Source organism: Populus nigra, chromosome 18 (genome assembly GCF_951802175.1).
Source record: "Populus nigra chromosome 18, ddPopNigr1.1, whole genome shotgun sequence".
Lineage (NCBI taxonomy): Eukaryota > Viridiplantae > Streptophyta > Magnoliopsida > Malpighiales > Salicaceae > Populus > Populus nigra.
In genome coordinates this window covers 6,890,025-6,914,350 of record NC_084869.1, presented here as the reverse complement: position 1 = coordinate 6,914,350, position 24,326 = coordinate 6,890,025, and the positions used below count along the sequence as shown (strand labels likewise).

General features: G+C 34.5%; 1 protein-coding gene across 1 annotated transcript in view; it reads left to right on the top strand.

The window, feature by feature from the left end:
• LOC133678848 (uncharacterized) overlaps positions 1–16,160 on the top strand; it is a gene marked incomplete at its 3' end in the record, with an annotated part of 37,712 nt that extends 21,552 nt beyond the window's left edge. The window contains exons 4-5 of the mRNA XM_062101361.1: positions 14,508–14,801; positions 14,892–16,160. Coding sequence (XP_061957345.1) covers positions 14,508–14,801; positions 14,892–16,160 — 1,563 coding nt within the window. The remainder of the gene's footprint in view (positions 1–14,507; positions 14,802–14,891) is intronic.
• Between the last annotated feature and the right edge of the window lie 8,166 nt (positions 16,161–24,326).

Genomic DNA, 24,326 nt, shown 5'->3' with positions numbered 1-24,326 from the left:
CCTGAAAACTTAATTCAATTACAAAACAACTATTATTATTGATTTTTGTTGAGTTATTGTTGTTATTCTTACTCTAACCTCGATTTAAATATAAAATGCTATGGATAATATCTTGTTAACTACTCACTATCTTCGTTACTCTTTATTTTGAGGATGCACAATTAAAATTGCTTAAATTTACTTGCCTTAATTTGTTTCTTTTACAAGTCATCTATTCTATATTCTTTCTTTTCTTAATTCAAACTTAGTAATTCACTTGATTCAACCTATAACAAAGTTTATTTTTATTTTCATCAAGACTAGACTTTGTTTTAATATGAAAATGATTATTAAGTCCACTTTATTATTTCATCTTTTTTATTCTTTAACTCAAATTACTTCTTCAACTGATTTATGTTATAAAAAACAATGATGACGTTCTTCTTTTTTAATGGAAAATATGAGAACTATATTTTTTCTTTATGATTTTAAGGGGAAAAAAAATCAAAAAGAGGATTTTATTTATTGGCTTCATGAATTGATGGGACATCTTTGCACCATCCAACCCCATCAAATTTCTTATACATGTGCGCCCACCACTATGTTACCATCTTTCTATAGTAAACTTAAATTCTGATAATTGACTACCTACAAATTATGTATATAGAGTTCAAAACATTTATAGGAATGCTTTTGTTGAAATTATTTAATGTTGCATTGGGTACACAAAAAAAAAAGTAATATTCATTACAAATTTCCTTGCTAAGTTTGGTTCTTTATACTGCTTTATTTGCCTCTTTGTACATAAAATAATAATCTGATTTGGGAACGACCTTAAATGGGAAAATCATGTTTAAGTAGTTTTGTTTGGTCGGGAAGAAGTTTCATGTATCTAATTAATTTTATCTTAGTTGTAAAACCCAACCTAATTTAACAAGTTGACCTTGAAAAACTTGACAATAAAAATATGATCTATGTCATGTTTCTAACTAGACCAGATAAAATATTGACCCAACTAAATATGTTTGATCCGACTAGTTTTAAATGGTCTGGTTAACCTAACTAAACTTAATTAGGTCAACACCAAGAAAGAAAACAAAACAATATCATTGATGTTGTGATGACCTGAATGTTGACCAGATGACTTAATGACCTAAATTTATTGGGTCAGTTTTCGAATCAAGTATGCCAACTATAAATGTAATATCAATGCTATAACCATTAACTCAAATTAAAAGAGAAATATCTCATTTTATTCTTATTATATAGTTAGGGAACAAAACAATATCATTGATGTTGTGATGACCTAAATGTTGACTAGATGACTTAATAACCTAAATTTATTGGGTCAGTTTTCGAATCAAGAATGCCAACTATGAATATAATATCAATGTTATAACCATTAACTCAAATTAAATGAGAAACATCTCATTTTATACTTATAATATAATTAGGGATTTTTATCCATATAATAATATGCACCTTTTTGTTAAAAGTGTTTTTTCAAAGTAACATAGTTAAAAAAATATTTTAAAAAATATAAAAAATTGAATAATGGCTATAAACCGTTAGCAAGACCAGTGATTTTTAAAAAATTCATTGGTCTCACCAATATTTTGTTGAAAATTTTTTGGTCTCATCAAGGTTTTCTTAGAAACCACTGGTTGGACAAGCAATTTTCCAACAAAATACAAGTCTAATCAACAAAATTATGCATGGAAGCAATTCATTTTAATTAAACCCTAAATCCCAAATATAAATTTTAAACACTAACCTTAAATCTAAACCCTAACTAAACCTCAAATGCAAAACCTAATGACATAATATTAGAACTTTATAAAACATATTATGTAAAATAAAAAAAATTCATTTTAATTAATTGGACAAAATTCTCAATTATAGTAATTAATATCAAAATTCAACATAACACCTATTTGATTTAATTTCCTTCTAATTGATGTTAATTATAACATCAATCGCATGAAATCATTCATAATTATATCAATTCATCTCAATTCAAACAAACTCAAATATATTAAACTCAATACAACCAATAATCAAATCAAAACTAAAATAATCATGAATTAACAACTATATTCATAAAATAAAGACTAATGTATAGTGTTTACCTTGATTTCAAACAAACCTTAATACATTAAACTTGACACAAACAATAAAAAAAATTCACAAAATTTAAAGGGTTTATGTACAAGTAAAAATTATTGGTCGAACTAGTGATTTTAAAAATCACTAATAGGACCATGGTCCTTTTTAAAAAATCATTGATTCAATAAGTAATTTTTTTTTGTGTTATTATCGGTTTTTTGAAAAATCACTAATACAACAAGTAGTTTTTCTCTATTCGTGTTATTTTTCAAAAAACATTCTTTGCTTATGCCAGTTTTTATATATAAAAAATAAAATTAAACTTTACTGTTATTAATTATATACCACATTTGATCAAAGAAGCATGTTAATAAGAGTTATCCCATAAACCAAGCTAATAATTGCATGTTAATAAGATATTTGGGATCATAAACAATTTAAACCCGATTTGGTAGCCGACCTGGTCCAAAGCCCGGGTCACCAGGTTTTGACCGGGTCACTCGGGTCAACCTCAATTTTTTTTATAAATCAAAACGATATCGTTTTGGAAAAAATAAAAAATAGTCAACAGGTTGCAACCGAGTTTTTTACCGGCTTTTTCGGGATCAACTCGTCAGGTTAGCCAAGTTTTTAACAAACTTTATTTTTTTATAAACTCGGTCCGGTTCCAACCACAGGTCAGCTGGATCTCGATTGACCTGCTGGACTAGGTCAAGTTTTAAAACTATGATTATAGATACGGTGTTCATAGACAGCTAGGATAGGGCCAATCCCATTCTTGGTGGGGCCTAAGAGAAAATGGACAAACCCATGATCGTATATGATTACATAATTACAGAAAATCAACGATTGACTAACTAATAAATTATTGGTGTTGTGATCGGTTGAAATTTGGGATTTTTAAGTTAAGAAATAGATTAGTGGTGGATAAGAGTGACATGACTTTGGTGTGCTAGCTAGAAAGGGGTAATTGGGGACGTATCTGTTCATAGTTATATAAAATCGGCTAGATGAGACCACGAGATATTTTGAGGGGCTTCCATCTTCCAATAACGTAAGTACTGGGCTTGTATGAACAAGAGCAAAACGACGACCCCATCACCTGTTTTCATGTGGCCAAGTGGGACTAAAATCAGAATCATTTCAGCGTCTAGTTTTTTTTTGTATTTTCCTCTATCTGCCTCTGTTTCTTACACATACGTATACACAAACACAAACAAACGACATAATATAACTCCAGGGGTCAGCGTTGGTTACTTTTTCTTGTTATTGAATTCTTCTTGTTAATAATATTAGTATAGTATTCGGAGTTTCTTTTTTTTTGGTAAGTTATAGTATTCGGAGTTTCAATGTATTTTTGATATATTTTTTTTGTATATCTTTGTATAAAAAGTATAATATATTCTAATCATTGTTGATAATCTTTTTTTATATTATTGTATTTATTTTGTTAATTTTTTTATAATATTAGTGATATTATAATCAGAATTTCAATATATTTACAAGATTTTTTTTTCTCTTTTCATTATAATTTGTATCATTCATTCAATAATTATTTTTGAAATATCAAATTGTGATAACTTTAAATATAATCATGAAATGTACTATTTTTTTTTAAATTATGTTATTTTAAAAGAAAAAAATAAATCAATAAGTCTTGTTATTATCATTTGGGGACTGAAATGCAGCCGACAGGTTGATGCATGAATGAACTCGTCAGAATCATTTCAGCGTCTAGTTTTTTTTTTTTTTTTGTATATTCCTTGATCTCTTTCTATACAAACAGTCAAACACAAACAAACGATACAATATGTATTGATCGTGCACACAAACAAGTTCTTATTTTATACTTATAATGAGCGGTTGCCTCGAAGCAATTAGACAATTTACAGTTCAGAATAAATATTATTGTGTCGTTGCTAGCTGCATGCATTGGCGTCTATAAAAAATATTGTACCGCATCAAAATAATCTGGTTCCGGAAGTCACTCTGTGTGATTTCCATGTCTCATGTTCGTTGAAACTTGGAACTAATTAAAGTTTTTTTTTTCTTTTTTGTTACATTGGATAATGTCATTTTGAACAACTAACTTATTTGACTAGTGAAAAGTCTTTTATGATAGAAATAAATGAGCTGTCTATAAAAAATCATTTCCGAAATACATATGATAGGTAGGAGATATCAAATATATGTTGGTATATATGTATATGTACATATTAATGACCTAGTTCCTTAATCTAATTTTACAATAACAAAATTAAATGACTCATTTTTTTATCACAGCATTATACAACATAAACATAAGCAATTTGTATGTCAACAACCAAACTACAAGAACTTTCAATCATCTTTTAATAAAGTTGAATTCGTTAAATAAAGGAGATTAAAATTTCATAGGCCTATGAAAAATAACTTTTAATTTGAATCATGATTCAAAAGTTAATTTTTATAAATAAATTGCGATAAAGTTAGATTGGAAGTCTACTAGAGAGAAAATGACATTAAAAACTCTTTAATAAGAATTTATAAATTAAAAGATAAAAAGCTAACTTTTTAAGTCTTATTCTGTCTCCGCCACAAGGAGGATCACAACTACTTGTTCTTTGAATGCTCCTATACTAAAGCGATCTGGTGGGATGTTTGTGACAGATACGATATTCCAAGAATGACAAAAGGCTGGGTTGAATGGATTCGATGGGCCACTGTCTCTTGGCATGGCAAGAGTTTCGTCAATTTTTCTCGTAAACTGAGTTTCACAGCTACAGTGTATCATGTATGGCAAGAACGGAATGCAAGGATCTTTGCTGGAATGTCTAGAACTTCGAATTTGGTCTTTAATCAAATCGAATGTATCCTTCGTGATAAGTTTGATTTGATGAGGAATGTCGTATCAACAAATGAAAACAAAAGGATCCAACGAGCTTGGAGGGTGAATAACATAGATTCTTAATTTGTTAGTTAGCTGGTTGTATTGGTTTCCCTAACGAATCTAGTGAGGTTCCAGTTTTATGGTCGGTGGCTAGCCTGTAGCCATCTGTTGTTTTATGTTTCTGTTATCATTGTAAATCTAGGGTATGCCCCTTATAATGTTTGTATCTTCTTCTTTTAATACATACGTCAACTTACTAAAAAAAAAAACAGTCGGATTGAGAATTATGACTATTGTTGTAAAACTGGATAATTGCACATTTTACATTAAAATCCGAATTTGACCTTTCCTGGATCGTATCATAAATGAATTAAAAGTTGTCCTTCATGCTCGTTAAATTTCCCAAGTCCCTCTAGGTCCATTTTGCTCCATATATTTTGAACAAGCTCATTCAATGCTTTTTTAAGCTTCTTTGCCTTAACTCTTGCGATAAGCTTGATTTGATGAGGAACATCCTACCAACAAATGAAAACAAAAGGATCCAAAGAGCTTGGAGGGTTAATAACATAGATTGTTAATTTGATAGTTAGCTGGTTGTATTGGTTTTCCTAACGAATCTAGTGAGGTTTCAGTTTTCTGTTCGGTGGCTATGTAGCCATCTGTTGTTTGATGTTTCTATTCTCATTGTAAATCTGGGGTATGCCCCTTATAATGTTTGTATCTTCTTCTTTTAATACATACATCAACTTACCAAAAAAAAAAAACTCTTGTGATTGGCCCAATTGGCACCTCCAATGGGTTGTTGGCGTGATTATGCTTGGTGTTGGGCTGATCCGCATCATATATCAATACATATCAATTTTTTTTTGTTATAGAATACGAAAATATCCTCTTCTTATCTCAACCTTCTAATCTCTTTTTTTAGTCTTTCACAATCATGACATATAAGAGTAAAGGTTACCTTATTTGGGTTTTTCCTGCCATATCATCTAATAAATTCAAAACAACAAATGCAAGAGTAAAGGTTATACTTAACACACAAAATTAAATAGAATGTGAGGAGTGTTTTTGTGATTTTCTTCACCTTTTTTCTTGTTTTTCCTTCCTCCTTCGCTGCTGTTCCAACCGATTTCCTCTCTCTTACTAGTTTAATGTTTTTGAATTTTCATCTTACCTCTATTCTTCTCTCATTCAAGTATCTTGTATGGGTGACAAGCAAGGAATTTCTTTGGTGGAACTTGTAAGAGCTGGTATGGTTGTTTCAGCCAACCATGAGGGAGAAGAAAAATTAATTTTTCTCTCTCCCAATGTATTTATACTCTCTCTTAAACGAGGGTAGGCCATGTTTGGATTTATTTTTTATCCTAGCGTTTTTCTTTAAATTGTACATCGATCTTTCTAGAATCAGCCCAATTCTCTTGGATTAGCCCATTTATTGCTTCCTTGAAATGTTTCGCTCTAAGTCTTGTAATTAGGCCACTAGGAAGTGACAAAGGGTCTTGTGCAAATTCAGCTCGATTCCCACATGTATAATCAGCATGTCCAGCTACTTGGTTTGCATCAATATGGATGGGGAAGTTTTATACATAAGGAAACAAAAATAGCATTGCACGAAATACGTGAGAGAGAGTTTGTGTTACACGCGCAAACAAACACATGATGACCAAACATATACAAAAAGCTGGGTATGTTTTTATCATTATGGAGAGAGATTGCATATATTATATGTGGAAGTGTCATAAGTGCCAGGTATATGGAGATAAAATCAATGCACCACTGGTTCCTCTATTCAACATGATGTCACCTTGGAAATTTGTAATATGGGCGATAGGTGTTATTGGGCTTATTAATCGAAAAGCCAACAACATAGATTCATCTTAGTAACAATTGATTACTTTACTAAATGGATCAAAGCTTGTTCATACACATATGTGACTCAAAAGGTTGTCAAAAAAATTATTAAGAGAGAGTTGATCTGCTGATATGGGCTGCCTGAAAGAATAGTAATAGATAATGCTCATAACTTTAATGGAAAAATAATTGCTAAATTATATGCTAAATAGAAGATCAAGCACTCGAATCCATTTTTATATAGGCCAAAGAAGAATGTACTTATAGAGGCTGCCAACAAAAACATTAAGATGATTGCCCGAAAGATGGTAGTCACTTATAAAGATTAACATGAATGGCTTCCTAAATAGCAGTAAGAACATTAATTGGTGTTACACTCTACTCGTTGGTATACAGATTGAAAGTGGTTATGCCCCTAGAAGTGGAAATCCTATCATTAAGAATACTAATGGAGTTTTGGTTTAGAAGAAGCTGAAGGGGCAAAGATAAAATACGAGCAGTTAAACATGATTAGTGAAAATAGGCTAGTAGCGATCTATCATCACCAACTGTATAAAAAATGAATAGCGAAAACCCATGATAGAAAAGTTCAACCAAGAGAATTCAGATTAGGTGATCTAGTGTTAACAAAGATTTTATCATTGCGTAATGAGGATCATAACAAATAGGTGCCAAATTAAGAAAGGCCTTTGTATGATGATAAAAAAAAAGGCATTCTCGAGAGGGGCATTGATTTAACTAATATAGATGGTGAAGATGTAATTAGGCTCGTGAATTCAGATTATATAAACAAATACTTTGTGTAATTTGATCTCATCAATAAAATAAGGTTTGGCCAAGAATTCTCCTTGTGTGTACTCTTCTCTCAAATAAACATTCCTTACAACCTTGCATGATCTCACCGGCTCAAAATGTTTTGGAAAACAATCCTCTTTCTTAAATGGCCTTTTGTTTTAAAAAAGAAATGGTCTGTTTAAAATAATATTTTGGCATTTGTTCCTTGAGGTGACAACAAAAATCACCTACAACATATATCTTAAGTTACATTTTAGTTGTATGTATAATCACATATAGTATAGTAAGATTCACTAGTCATCAATTTGAAGTTTTTTGCAAAAATTCCAAACCATTAGAATTGAAGGATGACAAAATTTATTGATTATAATTGTTCCTGCTTGAAATAAAGAAATGTCATCTTTGTTACCCACTCACATTCTAAAATATATCCCTTGTAGTCCTTATTTGGCTTAAATTAGTTTTTCTTCATAAAAAAATCATGACTAGAATCACATCCTATACTGGGAGGGGCATAAAAATTCCAAAAGTGTAAGTTCAATCTTAAATAGGATCAACACCACACTAGGGGGCACAAAAAAGTTCAAAAATAAGGTGTGCTTTGAAAATTCCAAAGAGCCTGAGAAATCCAAATGTTGGAGGCGCATATCCAATTGAAAAAAAATAATGACCAATTAAATGTCAAAATAAAATAAGGATTCCTCACCAAAGCAATAAAAAAAGGGTGAATAAAAAAAGCAATATAAAAGAAACAAAGACACAATAAGTTGAGAAAAAAGTAGTGATTGTAAGTCTACAAAACCTTGACACACTTTTTAAGCCCATGAATCCATTACGTGCTTTAAGAAGTTTTTTTCAAATCAAGCGAACAAGCAACTTGGATCTACAAATGGCATCCTCAAAACTTGAGGAATTGTGTAATTTAAAGATGTTTTTTAAGCTCGCATCAAAATCATTTGATTTTTCAAAATTAGAAAAAGATCAAAAGTTTGATGACCATTATAGATAAGGTTTATTTCAAAATAAACCAATAAGATAAAAAGGGCTTTTGAAAAGTATTATTTACTTAAGTCACTGACAAAAACATATTTGAAAGGATACAACAACGAACAGTTTCAAAAAAATCTAAAGTTCTTCTCACGACAATTAAGAAGGCAAGGGCAACTTTGTTTTGAACTCTTCTAGACAACTGGTTTTGAAGTATGGAATGATTTACTCAAATCTATAAGGTCGTAAGCTCTAAGAAAATCAATAAGGCATAGTGAAAATCATGCAAAGACCTACATGCTGGCTTAAATAAGTTAGAAGCCAAAATAATCAATAGGAATAAAGAAACTAACAAAAAAGGGGCATATCTTTCAAATCAGGTAAAATGCATACATAAACATCATGAAGATATTTTCAAGAATTTTCCTCAAAAGTTGCCAGAAAGGTTCAACAAATGTGAACCATAAAATTATAGAAGCTATTCCTTCCAATTCTAATCCTAAGATAGGGCAAAAGGATGAGATAGTTTGGTTGGATTCACCAAATCACAGATTCTTGGTCAAAGTAGCTTGAGAGCAACTAAGACTTCATCGTTATATGGTTGAATGGCATGACATTGTGTCGTTCAAGAATGTTGTTCCAAGACATTCGTTTCTTCTATGGATGGCTGTCCAACAGAAACTCACAACTCAAGATAAACTTCATCGGTTTGGTATACATGGTCCCAATAGATGCTCACTCTGTCTCCGCAACAATAAGGATCACAACCACTTGTTCTTTGAATACTCCTATACTAAAGCGATCTTGTGGGATGTTTGTGACAGATGCGACATTCCAAGAATGACAAAAGGCTAGGATGAATGGATTCGATGGGCCACTGTCACTTGGCATGGCAAGAGTTTCTCCAATTTTTCTCGTAAACTGAGTTTCGCAGCTACAGTGTATCATGTATGGCAAGAACAGAATGCAAGAATCTTTGCTGGAATGTCTAGAACTTCGAATTTGGTCTTTAATCAAATCGAATGTATCATTCGCGATAAGCTTGATTTGATGAGGAATGCCCTATCAACAAATGAAAACAAAAGAATCCAAAGAGCTTGGAGGGTGAATACATAGATTCTTAATTTGATAGTTAGCTGGTTGTATTGGTTTCCCTAACGAATCTAGTGAAGTTTCAGTTTTATGTTCGGTGGCTAGCCTGTAGCCATCTAGTGTTTTATGTTTCTGTTATCATTGTAAATATGGGGTATGTTTTATGGGGTATGTTTCTGTTGCCCCTTATAATGTTTATATCTTCTTCTTTTAATATATACGTCAACTTACCAAAAAAAAAATTGTGAACCATAAAATATAACTAAAAGTGCACGGACAAAGAAAATAAAACGTTGGATCATCTTAGAAGAAGGGAGGCTAAAGCTCATTATATGAAGATTAATGATGCAACCATATTATTCAATAGTTTCACCCACATTTAACTAGTGTTTTGCCTATGTTTTATATATAAAATGCCTTGATATTCTTTGTTTTATGTTTTGAAGGCACTTTTGGATGAAAGATGCAAAAAGGAGTAAATTGGAGATAATTGGCAGATTTGACCTTCAGTCGATGTTTTGTGCAGAGCGTGAGCTCTAGAGGTTGAAATGAAGTGATTCCAGTGGAATTAAAAAGGTAACATCCATACCTTTCTGGACATCTAAGGCAAGAAAATAAAATAAGGAAGAGCATGGAAATCGCAGCCTTCAAAGTCAAATCTCGCAATCTGCCAGTGTTGACCTTTGGCCATTCCAACTTGAATATCTGGAGCTACAGAAGTCCAATTGATGCAAACTCAATTTTTTTGGATTCATGACTCAAATTTATATAAACGCTCAAAATTTCAGCCAAAAACGATGTCATATAAGGGAGATATGATTTTTCAAAGATGACATCTGAATTCTGCCAGCAAACAGGTTTCGTGAAGAAACGAGTCCAAATAACATTCCGAAGCATTTAAACCGATATCCAAGTTTTTATTTCAGCAATTTAGCTCCTCTAAATCAAAGCTTGAAGATTTCATGCAAGGCTATTTCTCCTTTTTAGGAAAATAGTTATTGAAGTACTTAAATGTAAACAGTCTACTTAATGGAGGACTATTTTGTAAAATAGAGACCTAGGGTTTCCTAGGATATAAAAAGAATGAGAGAAGAGAAGGGGGGCAGCCAGCCAAGGAGAGAAAAACGCCCCCTTCCTCTAAGAAACCCTAAATTATGCATTCTTTCTTCTTTTTGATTAGTTGTTCAACAAACATGCAAGGCTAAACACTTTTTCTTGGTTGCAAGGACACGGAAACCTTCGGATTTCAAGAACTGTGAGATTTATTTTACCTTTTCTTTTCAGTTTATATGATGAATATGTTTGTTCTCCTATGCTTATTTTTCCTATGATTGTTTATTTTAATTGCTAGAGCGGACTCTAAGTTATTATTGTAGACAATCTATTGTTAAGTTTGATATCAAAACCGGAGTTGTGGTATATGAACTTGTGAAGCAACTGAGTTTAATAATTGTGGCGGATCTACATTATTAATCTTAGGGAGAACATTCAATCAAATCAAACATAGACTGCGGACAGTTATGTTTTCTTGATTAATCAACTTATCTAGTTCTTAAGGCTGCCATTGAATTAAATTACTAGTGCGGACACTGTGGTTGTTTGATGGTTAGGGCTAGTTATACGGCGGATCCGTTAACTAACCAATGTTAAGAAGAGATAAATATTCAGAATATAAATTGATATTTCGTTTCCATGATCAGTTCTGATTTCTGTAGGTGGATGTGTGCTTGTGACCAAGGTTTGTTCTCTTGATAATTTTCTGATTTTATTAAATTTAGTTTGATAGTTTTCTGTTTTCTTTTGCTTTAGCCTAGATAACGTCCAACCCCCCCCCCCAAATTGCATATCATCTAGCATAAAAATCTGACTTGAATCTTCCTCGTGGGATCGACCCCTTGCTTGCTCTATACTATCTTGTGTGTTGTGTTTGAAGCTAGGGTAATTAATTTGTGCGACCGCGACATCGCAACAAATTTTGGCGCCGTTGCCGGGGAAGTAATTTTAGTTGATTCTTGTGCTATTATTTTTATTTGCTGTGATTGTTATTTCTTTTTCTGAAAAAAAAAAAAAAAAAACAGAATTTTTGTTTGCTGCGGTACTGTTCATTACGGCAGCGGTACTGTTCAAAACAGATTGTTTGGTGGAATTAGGTATCGGCCATTTGTTTCCTGAAGGGAAACGACGTTCTAAATAGGACTAGTGGTAAAGCACTAGCCCCACCCTATCGAGGCCAAATTCCGCTGTTTTCTAGGGTTTTTAGGCAGTTTTTGTTTTCTACCGTAGGATTTTCGTACAATTTGCATTGTTTTCGATCTCTTGTGTGGTTGGTTTATTTTGAATTTTCTTGATGATTTATGCCAGTAACCCGTTCTACTAATCAAATTCAAGTGCATTTGGATCTCGAAATAGAAAAAACTTTACGCAGGTTACGAAAGGAAGCTCGCCTTAACACCATGGCTGTTGCACGACAACAAACACTCAAGGAGCTTGCTGCTCCTAACGTGGAAAATCAGCCATTATGCATAAATATCGACAATAATGTAAACTTTGAGCTCAAATCTGGTTTTATACATTTGCTACCAACTTTCAATGGTCTTGCAGGAGAAGATCCTCATACTCATCTCAAGGAATTCCATATGGTTTGCGTTGGCATGAAACCGAATGGAGTTGATGAAGAACAGGTTAAGTTGAAAGCTTTCCCTTTCTCTTTAAAAGGGGCAGCAAAGGTATGGCTTTTCTCCATTCTCCCAGCTTCAATTGGAACGTGGAATGGCATGAAGAAGATCTTCCTTGAGAAGTATTTCCCAGCATCTCGAGTTGCCAACATAAGGAAAGAAATATGTGGGATTCGACAATCTCATGGAGAGACACTTTCCGAGTATTGGGAAAGATTTGAGCAACTGTGAATTCAATGCCCTCATCATCAAATACCCGATCAGCTGCTCATTCAATATTTCTATGAAGGATTGATGCCTACTGACCGTAGTATCATTGATGCTGCAAGTGGAGGGGCATTGGTAGATAAGACACCCGAGGCTGCACGCCAATTGATCTCAAACATGGCAGCCAACTCGAAACAGTTTGGCACTCGTGGAGACTTTGCAAATAAACGAGTAAATGAGATAAGTATTTCTAACCTTGAGAATAAAGTTAATGATCTTACTTCTCTTGTGCGTTCTTTGGCTTGTGGCAATGTACAGCAGGTGAAAGTTTGTAGCATATGCTCCTTACAAGGACATGCTTCAGATATGTGCCCAACAATGCAAGAAGATTACATTGAACAAGCTAATGCAGTTGATGGAGCATTCAATGGACAACCTCAGCGTAAGTATGATCCTTTTTCCCACACATACAATCCTGGATGGAGAGATCATCCCAACCTACGGTATGGGAACCAGCCTCAACAAGGCAATCAAGGCCGACAATTCCATCCCCATGGATTTCAGCCCCAACAGAATTATCAAGCAAGACAACCCCCTTCATTCACAAACTCCAATGTTATGGGGTCGTCATCCAGTGATGATCTTCGTGAGATGATGAAAACTTTGGCTTCTAACACTGTGACCTTGCAACAAAATGTCATGTCTTTTCAACAGGAAACAAGGTCAAGTATTCACAACTTGGAGAAGCAAATGGGGCAAGTAGCTTCAAGTGTGGGGAAATTGGAAGCACAAATGAATGGAAAATTGCCCTCCCAAGCATTGAATCCAAAAGAGAATGTTAGTGCGATCATGCTGCGAAGTGGGAAAGAACTTGAAGAGAAAGGTCGAAACAAATTGAGATGGAGGAAGAAGAAGAGATAGAAACTGAATTGAGTACAAAAAAGAAACATCCTTCTCCTTCACAAATTGAAACCACGACCAACACTCTAAAGGTAAGTCCTCAATCAATGACTTCCAGTTTTAAAACAATTCCACCCTTTCCTGTGAGTTCTTCTAGGTCAAAGAAAGAGGACAAAGAAAAAGAAATTTTAGAGGTTTTCAAGAAAGTAGAACTCAACATTCCTTTGCTTGATAGCCCCAAGTATGCAAAATTCTTGAAGGAGTTGTGTACTACTAAGAGAGCTTTCAAACTGAAAGGTCATGAAACGGTAAGTATGGGTGAAGTTGTATCTGCCGTTGTTCAAAAGAATCTGCCTTTGAAACAAAAAGACCCAGGTGCGTTTACTATCCCATGTGTTATTGGTAATGCTAGTTTTAAAAGAGCTTTATGCGATTTAGGTGCATCCATTAGTGTTATGCCCAAACATGTTTATGATTCTCTTAGTCTTGAGCCTTTGAATAAAACTAGCATTGTAATACAACTTGCGGATCGTAGTTTTGTTTACCCACTTGGTGTGATAGAAGATGTCCTAGTTAAGATTGATAGTTTGGTCATTCCATGCGACTTTTATATTCTTGATATGGAACATGATTCTTGTGATTCATCAAACAGCACTCCTATATTGTTTGGGAGACCATTCTTGAAAACTGCCAATACAAGGATAGATTGTGGTAAGGATACTTTGTCTATGGAAGTAGGAGATGAAAAGATTGAATTTAATTTTCATGATGCAATGAAATATCCTTATAGCAATGTTTATTCTATCACATGCTATGACCAAGTTGATAAGTGTGTGCAGCAAGTTTTTGATTTTGATTGTGAGGATGGATTAAGCGTAGCTTTGAGCTATGGCTATGATTTTACCGAGATAGAAGAGATGGAGAGGCACATATGTGTTCCCCAAAACGTGCACGAATCAGCATTGGCTTTGCAATCATTGCAAACTGTTCCCCATGGTAATGTCTTTGTTGATTTAGTACTCTCACATAAAAAGCTTTTGCCATCTATTTTACAGGCACCCGAGTTAGAATTGAAACCTTTGCCCGATAATTTGAAGTATGTATTCATTGGCGACAACAATACACTTCCCGTTATTATAGCATCAGGTTTGACAAATACGCAAGAGGAAAAACTTGTGAAATTGTTATGTGATCACAAGACGGCCATTGGATGGACTTTAGCTGACATCAAGGGCATTAGTCCCTCAATGTGTATGCATCACATACTATTGGAGGACAATGTGAAACCAACAAGGGAAATGCAAAGGAGGTTGAACCCGCCTATGATGGAGGTAGTGAAAGCTGAAATTTTAAAACTGTTAGATGCAGGAGTCATTTATCCCATCACGGACAGTAAATGGGTTGCGCCAATCCATGTGGTGCCTAAAAAGACCGGAATCACGTTGGTGAAAAACAAAAATGATGAGCTCATTCCTACTCGCATCTCGAGTGGATGGAGAATGTGTGTTGATTACAGAAAGCTAAATCTTGCTACACGCAAAGATCATTTTCCATTACCATTCATGGATCAAATGCTTGAACGCCTAGCAGGTAAGTCTTTTTATTGCTTTCTTGATGGATATAGTGGATACAATCAGATTGTTATTAATCCTGAGGATCAAGAAAAGACTACATTTACATGTCCATTTGGTACATATGCATATAGGAGAATGCCCTTTGGTCTCTGTAATGCACCTGCAACTTTTCAAAGATGCATGATGAGTATTTTTTCTGACTATGTTGAAAGAATAATTAAGGTTTTCATGGATGATTTCACAGTGTATGGTGATTCTTTTGATAAATGTCTAGAAAATTTATCTTTGATCTTGAAAAGGTGCATTGAAACTAACCTTGTCTTAAACTATGAGAAGTGTTATTTTATGGTAGAACAAGGAATAGTTCTTGGGCATGTTGTGTCTTCACGTGGATTAGAGGTTGATAAAGCTAAAATAGACGTTATTTCATCATTGCCTTACCCCTCCTGCGTGAGGGAAATTCGTTCTTTTCTTGGCCATGCAGGTTTCTATCGACGCTTTATTAAAGATTTCTCAAAGATTACAGCACCCTTGTGCAAACTATTAGCCAAAGAAGTGGATTTTGTGTTTGATCAAGCATGTAAAGATGCCCATGATGAGCTTAAGAGGCGTGTCACATCTGCCCCTATCATCCAACCACCAAATTGGGATGAGCCTTTTGAGATAATGTGTGATGCAAGTGACTATGCGGTAGGGGCTATCCTTGGGCAAAGAATTGGGAAGAATTTGCATGTTATCGCCTATGCTTCCCGCATGTTGGACGGTGCACAATGCAATTACCATACAACTGAGAAGGAACTTTTTGCAGTGGTGTTTGCTCTTGAAAAATTTAGGTCATATCTATTTGGTACAAAAGTCATTGTTTTTACTGATCATGCAGCTTTAAGGTATCTTTTGAAGAAAAAGGAGTCCAAACCAAGATTGATTAGGTGGATCTTGCTTTTACAAGAATTTGATCTTGAGATCAAAGACAAAAAAGGTGCCGAAAATCATGTGGCTGATCACTTGAGCCGACTAAGGACTGAGGATATACAAACCGAAACAATAAGAGAGACATTCCCCGATGAGCAGTTGTATGTGTTACATTCCTCTACAAGACCATGGTATGCTGATTTGGTGAACTATTTAGTCACCAAAGAATTCCCTCCAGGTTTGTCTACATCCCAAAAAGACAAGTTACGAGCTGATGCTAAATATTATTTTTGGGATACTCCTTATCTGTGGAAATTTTGTGTGGATCAAGTAGTTAGGAGATGTGTACCACAAGATGAATTTCATTCCATTCTTACCTTTTGTCATTCTCATTCTTGTGGTGGGCATTTTGGAGCAAAAAGAACGGCCCACAAGGTACTTGAAAGTGGTTTTTATTGGCCTTCTATTTTTAAGGATACATATCATTTTTGCAAATCATGTGAAAAATGCCAAAAAACAGGTAATATCACTCACAAGAATCAAATGCCTTTAACAAATATTCTTGTGAGTGAAATTTTTGATGTTTGGGGTATTGATTTTATGGGTCCATTTCCTTCTTCTTTTGGCAATCTTTATATCCTTCTTGCTGTTGATTATGTGTCCAAATGGATTGAGGCGAAAGCCACACGAACTAACGATGCTAAGGTTGTTTTAGATTTTGTCAGGACTCACATAGTTGACAGGTTTGGAATCCCTAAAGCTATCATCAGTGATCGTGGCACTCATTTTTGCAATCGTTCAATGGAAGCATTGTTACGCAAATATCATGTGACTCATCGAACTTCCACAGCATACCATCCTCAAACGAATGGCCAAGCTGAAATTTCAAATCGAGAAATCAAGTCCATTTTGGAGAAGACAGTGCAACCTAACCGGCGAGATTGGAGTCTACGACTTGGTGATGCACTTTGGGCTTATCGGACTGCTTACAAATCACCTATAGGAATGTCACCTTATAGGATGATTTATGGAAAAGCATGTCATCTACCGGTGGAGCTTGAACACAAAGCTTTTTGGGCCAATAAAAAATGTAACATGGATTATGATGCTGCTGGGATTGCAAGAAAGTTGCAATTGCAAGAGTTGGAAGAGATTCGAAATGATGCTTACGAGAATGCAAGGATTTATAAAGAAAAGACTAAGAGTCTCCATGACCGAATGATTACAAGAAAAGAGTTTAATGTTGGAGACAAAGTCCTTCTTTATCATTCGCGTTTGAAACTTTTTCCTGGAAAGTTACGCTCTCGTTGGATTGGACCATTTGTTGTTTCTAATGTTTTTTCTTATGGTGCAGTTGAAATTACAAGTTTAGAAACCAACAAAGTACTCAAGGTCAATGGGCATCGCTTGAAACCTTTCTATGAAGGTTGGACGACAGAACTCACCGCTTCTGCGGAGTTAGCTGAACCAATCTATGAAGAATAAGCATGCAACATGTCGAGCCAATGACATAAAACAAAAGCGCTTACTGGGAGGCAATCCAGCACAAAAAAAAAAAAACAGATTTGCTTTCTTTTTCCCTTGTCTTTTATTTTTCGCATTTTACTTTATTTTTATCATACTCCAATATTCCTTTTCTTTTATTTGAACATTGAGGACAATGTTATGTTTTAAGTGTGGGGGTATTGGGAGAATGTTGGTTTTCTAATTTTGGTTTTCTTTGTTATTTTTCAAAATAAAAAAAAAATTATGTTTGATCTTTTGAACTCCCATTGGTTTTTGAGAATATGAGTATTATGTATGAGAATTAGTTGAGATAGATGAAGATATAAATCGAATGAAGGAGTGTGCATGCAAGTTTTAAGGTTTAATTGGTTTAGGGATTGACTTTGAGAATATGCCATTTAACTTTATAGTGTTATACCAATGCAAGCTTTTGAGCCTTCAACATTATATTCTTTGATTGTGCCTTCTTTCAATGATATGTATCTTTAGAACTTGCTTCATATCTTGTTTAGATTACATTCATATTACATACATACATGAAGATGATAAAGGCATTAGGAATTTTATCCATTTGAGCCAAAAAGCCATATTATCCTTAGTAAACCCCTTTTGAGCTTGTTTATCTTTTCTTTGCTTTATCCATGTATAAGCCTTAACTTTATATATGTTTTCCTTTTCCCTTGGCCAAGGATTAGTAGAGCATATACTAGTGATATTTCATGGAATTATGGTTGGAAATTATGTGAAAAGAAAGAAGAAGTGATGTTTGATGAAAAGATGGGCAAAGTTGCCAAAGGTAAAAAAAAAAAAAAACAGAAAAAAGAAAAAGAAAAAGAAAAAATTTTTCCTTTATGTTCTTAAGAATTTATATTGAAAAAGCTTGAAATCAAAAGAAGTTAAGCATTGGTGATTAAAGATGGAAAATTTATGTGCTTCGATGGAATATCTTGTTTGAAATATCATTTTTCAGAATGCTCTACTTTCTTTGGTTTGAACCTTTTTCTTTTACTCTCTTTTACCTCACCTTTACCTTAGCCCCATTACAACCAGAAAATAAGACCTTTTGATTCATGCATTGTTTGTAATATGTTATTAATGGAGATGAGATTGAAGAGCAAGCTTATAGTAGAACATATTCATTGATTGAATTTGAGAGATTTAAACACATAAGCCCTAAACACGTGAGTGTTGGAGTGTATATCAATGAGAGGACCTATCACTTTGGCATGGCATAGATTTCATTTAAATCCCGACGATTAATTAAGTTTTGAAGTTTGCATGTAAATAAATTCATGAAAATTTATACTCTTTATCCTTCTTAATTGTGTTCTTGTTTATAATGCATATATTCTTGGATATTGATGGGAGATTAGAAGATTAGTCATAGTGATTTCATTTAATTTAACTTCAATTTGGTTTTACCTATCCTTTCTCGAGGACGAGCAAGAGGTAAGTGTGGGGGTATTTGATGCAACCATATTATTCAATAGTTTCACCCACATTTAACTAGTGTTTTGCCTATGTTTTATATATAAAATGCCTTGATATTCTTTGTTTTATGTTTTGAAGGCACTTTTGGATGAAAGATGCAAAAAGGAGTAAATTGGAGATAATTGGCAGATTTGACCTTCAGTCGATGTTTTGTGCAGAGCGTGAGCTCTAGAGGTTGAAATGAAGTGATTCTAGTGGAATTAAAAAGGTAACATCCATACCTTTCTGGACATCTAAGGCAAGAAAATAAAATAAGGAAGAGCATGGAAATCGCAGCCTTCAAAGTCAAATCTTGCAATCTGCCAGTGTTGACCTTTGGCCATTCCAACTTGAATATCTGGAGCTACAGAAGTCCAATTGATGCAAACTCAATTTTGTTGGATTCATGACTCAAATTGATATAAACGCTCAAAATTTCAGCCAAAAACGATGTCATATGAGGGAGATATGATTTTTCAAAGATGACATCTGAATTCTGCCAGCAAACAGGTTTCGTGAAGAAACGAGTCCAAATGACATTCCGAAGCATTTAAACCGATATCCAAGTTTTTATTTCAGCAATTTAGCTCCTCTAAATCAAAGCTTGAATATTTCATGCAAGGCTATTTCTCCTTTTTAGGAAAATAGTTATTGAAGTACTTAAATGTAAACAGTCTACTTAATGGAGGACTATTTTGTAAAATAGAGACCTAGGGTTTCCTAGGATATAAAAAGAATGAGAGAAGAGAAGGGGGGCAGCCAGCCAAGGAGAGAAAAACGCCCCCTTCCTCTAAGAAACCCTAAATTATGCATTCTTTCTTCTTTTTGATTAGTTGTTCAACAAACATGCAAGGCTAAACACTTTTTCTTGGTTGCAAGGACACGGAAACCTTCGGATTTCAAGAACTGTGAGATTTATTTTACCTTTTCTTTTCAGTTTATATGATGAATATGTTTGTTCTCCTATGCTTATTTTTCCTATGATTGTTTATTTTAATTGCTAGAGCGGACTCTAAGTTATTATTGTAGACAATCTATTGTTAAGTTTGATATCAAAACCGGAGTTGTGGTATATGAACTTGTGAAGCAACTGAGTTTAATAATTGTGGCGGATCTACGTTATTAATCTTAGGGAGAACATTCAATCAAATCAAACATAGACTGCGGACAGTTATGTTTTCTTGATTAATCAACTTATCTAGTTCTTAAGGCTGCCATTGAATTAAATTACTAGTGCGGACACTGTGGTTGTTTGATGGTTAGGGCTAGTTATACGGCGGATCCGTTAACTAACCAATGTTAAGAAGAGATAAATATTCAGAATATAAATTGATGTTTCGTTTCCATGATCAGTTCTGATTTCTGTAGGTGGATGTGTGCTTGTGACCAAGGTTTGTTCTCTTGATAATTTTCTGATTTTATTAAATTTAGTTTGATAGTTTTCTGTTTTCTTTTGCTTTAGCCTAGATAACGTCCAACCCCCCCCCCCAAATTGCATATCATCTAGCATAAAAATCTGACTTGAATCTTCCTCGTGGGATCGACCCCTTGCTTGCTCTATACTATCTTGTGTGTTGTGTTTGAAGCTAGGGTAATTAATTTGTGCGACCGCGACATCGCAACAATTAACACGCCATTATTCGTGAAAAATCCTAGAATTTTTCAAGTAAGAAGGAGGTTACCCATTCACGAACCACATGCAAGTCGCCCGAACAGAGACAGCTTACAGGTTACTCAATCACGAACCATAGACAGGACTCTCAAACAAAGACCATTTATGAAAAATCATAGATATTTTTCACACAACTGACAGGTTACCCGATCACGAACTACGAGTAGGTCGCCTGAACAAAGATTATTTGTGTAAAATACTAGATATTTTTCACACAACATGTAAGTTACCCGATCACTTACCACAGGCAAATTGCCCGAACAAAGACCATGGGCAGGTTACCTGATCATGAACTACAAATAGGTTACTGAATCACAAACCATGTACATGTTTCCCAAATAGAGACCACAAGTAGGTTACTCGATCACTTACCATGGGCAAATTGCCCAAACATAGACCATGGGCAGGTTACGGGATCATGAACCATAGGTAGGTTACCTGATCATGAACCATAAGCAATCTCCCAAACAAAGACCATTCGTGAAAAATTATAAATATTTTTCACACAACGAACAAGTTACCCGATCACAAACCATAGTTAGGTCACCCAAACAGAGATCATTTATGAAAAATCCTAGATATTTTTCACACAATAAGCAGGCTGCTCATCACGAACCACAGGCAGGTTGCTCGAATAGAGATCATGGGTAGGTTACACGATCACAAACCATGGGTAGGTTGCCCGAACACAAACCATTCATGAAAAATCCTAAATGTTTTTCACACACAGGTAAGTTACCCAACACGAACCACAAGTGGGTTGCCCGAACAAAGGCCACGGGTAGGTTATCTGATCACAAACCAAAGGTATGTCACCCGAAGAAAGACTAAGGGTAAGGTATCAGATCTCAAACCAAGGGCTAACAGTCAAATACCCAACACCATTTTCCTTTTCTTTACAAACTTACTTTCTAAAGTCCTTTAAAATACTTTATATCATAAGTATTGTTATGAGTGGGGCAACTTTCATAACCCAATTTTGGGTCCCTAAATTCTTTTTATATAAATAATACATATTTTTTTTATTCCAAAATTCAAAAAATTTAAAAATTTAAAATCCAAAAAAACTTTCAGGACATGAAGAGATAAGCCCTCAAGCTACAATAGACTAAAACGTCGAAAGAATAGCCAAATTTGAGATAATTTGACAAGATGCGATGAAGAAAGAAAGAAAATTAAGGTTAAAATCCAAACATGACCAAAATTGTAAGAATTAATTAAGTCTAAAGAGTTAATTAAATTTCTAATAGGTTTCATTGACTTATTTAAGGAATTGATTGAAGAAAATTAGATTTGAAAATCAAGGACTAAGTTATAAAAGACGCTCAAATTAAAGAATTTAAACTATAATTCCCAAGGGTGCCATTGTTAAAATTTAGAAGTTTCAGGGTCAATTAAGGATGCATACGCTGAGATTTCCCAAAAATCCTATTTAAAAACCCTAATGTTTAGGGTTTAAATGAACAACGTGCCACTCATACTTTATTGAAGAAATGAGTGACATGGAGTTTGATCATTGTGTCTTTTACTTTAGTCGAAAAGGCTTACCATGATGCCATCTTTAGGGGAATAATTGTGGCATCTCTAACCATCTTAAGGGCTCTAACATCAACCACTTAATTGAGAAACATTTCCTCTATAAGGATCAGTTACTCCCATCAAACGTTTACATCCCATTTGCTTCAATGATGTGGACAACATCTTATCCTTAGTCAACCTCTCCTACGTTGATAGATGTAGGTTGATTGGGGACCAATCTTCCAATAAATGAATAATATGGAGTTCTAGACCTTGTAATCAGATGAGGTTTGTTCCTAATGGCTTATATGCATCCCTTCTACATGATTCAAGACTATTTATGAAACGTTTATGTCCCATTCATCATGATAATCTCGCCAAAATAGCTCACTCAATTAGTTAGGGTTGAAGAAGAAAACCACCATGATTATTTAAACTTCATGGGTTCCTTGTTATGATAGGTTTAACCTCACAAAAAAAAAACAGAAAAAACATAATACACCTTTCTAGGGAGGTTAGGGGTAAGGTTGAGGAAGAATCTCCCATAAACCATTTACCGATGATGGTTTTGTAAACTCTTAGTTTTAAGGCTTACCTATAAAAGAAAGGTGTTGCTGATGAAAAAAAAAAGGAGGGAAAAAGCTTAGAGAAAATTAAACCACTAAAGTCTTTTGCTAGAAATGCCATAAAGTATTGATAAGAAGTGGAAAGAAGGAGGCAGAGGGAAAAGCTTGTGAGTCCATGATTGGAAGGAGAAAAACTATAGATCTAAAGCTAGAAAAAGGAGCAAATATTTCAATCAAAATAGGCAGCTTTATTATAACTTTGATGAGAGGGTGTAGCTTAATGAGCACACCCCTTCCTTTTCTATTATGTCTTTTAAGTTTCTACTTAGAATGTTCATTATGCATTGATTAGTACTTAAAAGTGCATTTTTATCAAGGTTTTATGTAAACACCCAAGAGAAAATATAGGTATATATATATAAATTGATGATGCAGTTTTCGCTGCCGATTTCATGTTTGGCAGCGACGCAGTTTTCACTGCCGATCTTAGTTTTGGCTGCCGATTTCATGATCGGCAGCGATGCAGTTTTCGCTGCCGATCTCAGTTTTCGCTGCCGATTTCATGATCGGCGACGACGCAGTTTTCGCTGCCGATCTTAGTTTTTGCTGCCGATTTCATGATCGGCAGCGACGCAGTTTTCGCTGCCGATTCCTGCATCGGCAGTGACGCAGTTACTGTTCAAAAAAAAATTAAAATTAAATTAATTAACTTAAAGAGCTGGGAGGGAGGGGTAAAACCGGTTTTAGATAAACCAAAACAAGGATAAGAACACATCTAAACCAACCCCCAAACAACCCACCTCATTTCATGGGGAGTATAAATACAAGGAGGAGAGAGAGAGGATGATCCATCCTCTTCCCAGAATAGCAGCTGCATGTCATTCTTCCCTTCCTCTTTCACAACAGAAACCTAAACCAAACCAGTATAGAGTGCTTTGTGAACGTGTGAGGGTAAGATGAGACCTTGAGAGAAGACTGGACAGCTGCCTAGAGGAAAGGAAGAAGAGGGCTGGAAAACGTGAGAGGAAGAAGAAGGAGGAGAACTAGCAGGAGAAGAGAAAGAATAGTGCCAAACCTTCCTCAAACTTAGTTAGATTCGAAAGGTATGGGTCATGAAACTCCCTTCCTCTTCCCCTTAAGACCAAAAAACGGAAATGAAGAAGAAAAACCCTAAAGAAATTGACCTAAGACCTAAGCTAACTGTGAAGGAAACTGAAATTAACTAGGAGAACAAGGAAACTGAAATGAAATGAAGCCAATTTCAGAACATCTAACAAAGAAATATGAATAAAATGGAAATAACAAATCATGGTAGAGGGCTGACTTTAACTAGGGGGTTGGCCAACATACATGTGTGTGTTCTGGTGGGATTTGTTGAAGGATTATGTGCTGAAATTGATGGTTTTTGATGTGTGTGTTCTGCTGGAATTTATTGAAAGATTATATTGTGTAATTGATGGTTTTTAATGTGTGTGTTCTGCTGGAATTTATTGAAAGATTATATGCTGAAATTGATGGTTTTCAATGTGTGTGTTTTGCTGGGATTTTGTTGAAAGATTAGGTGCAGAAATTGATGGTTTCAATGTGTGTATTCTGCTGGAACTTAGTGACAGTGTATATGTTGGGTTGTTAAAGCATGTGTGGTGT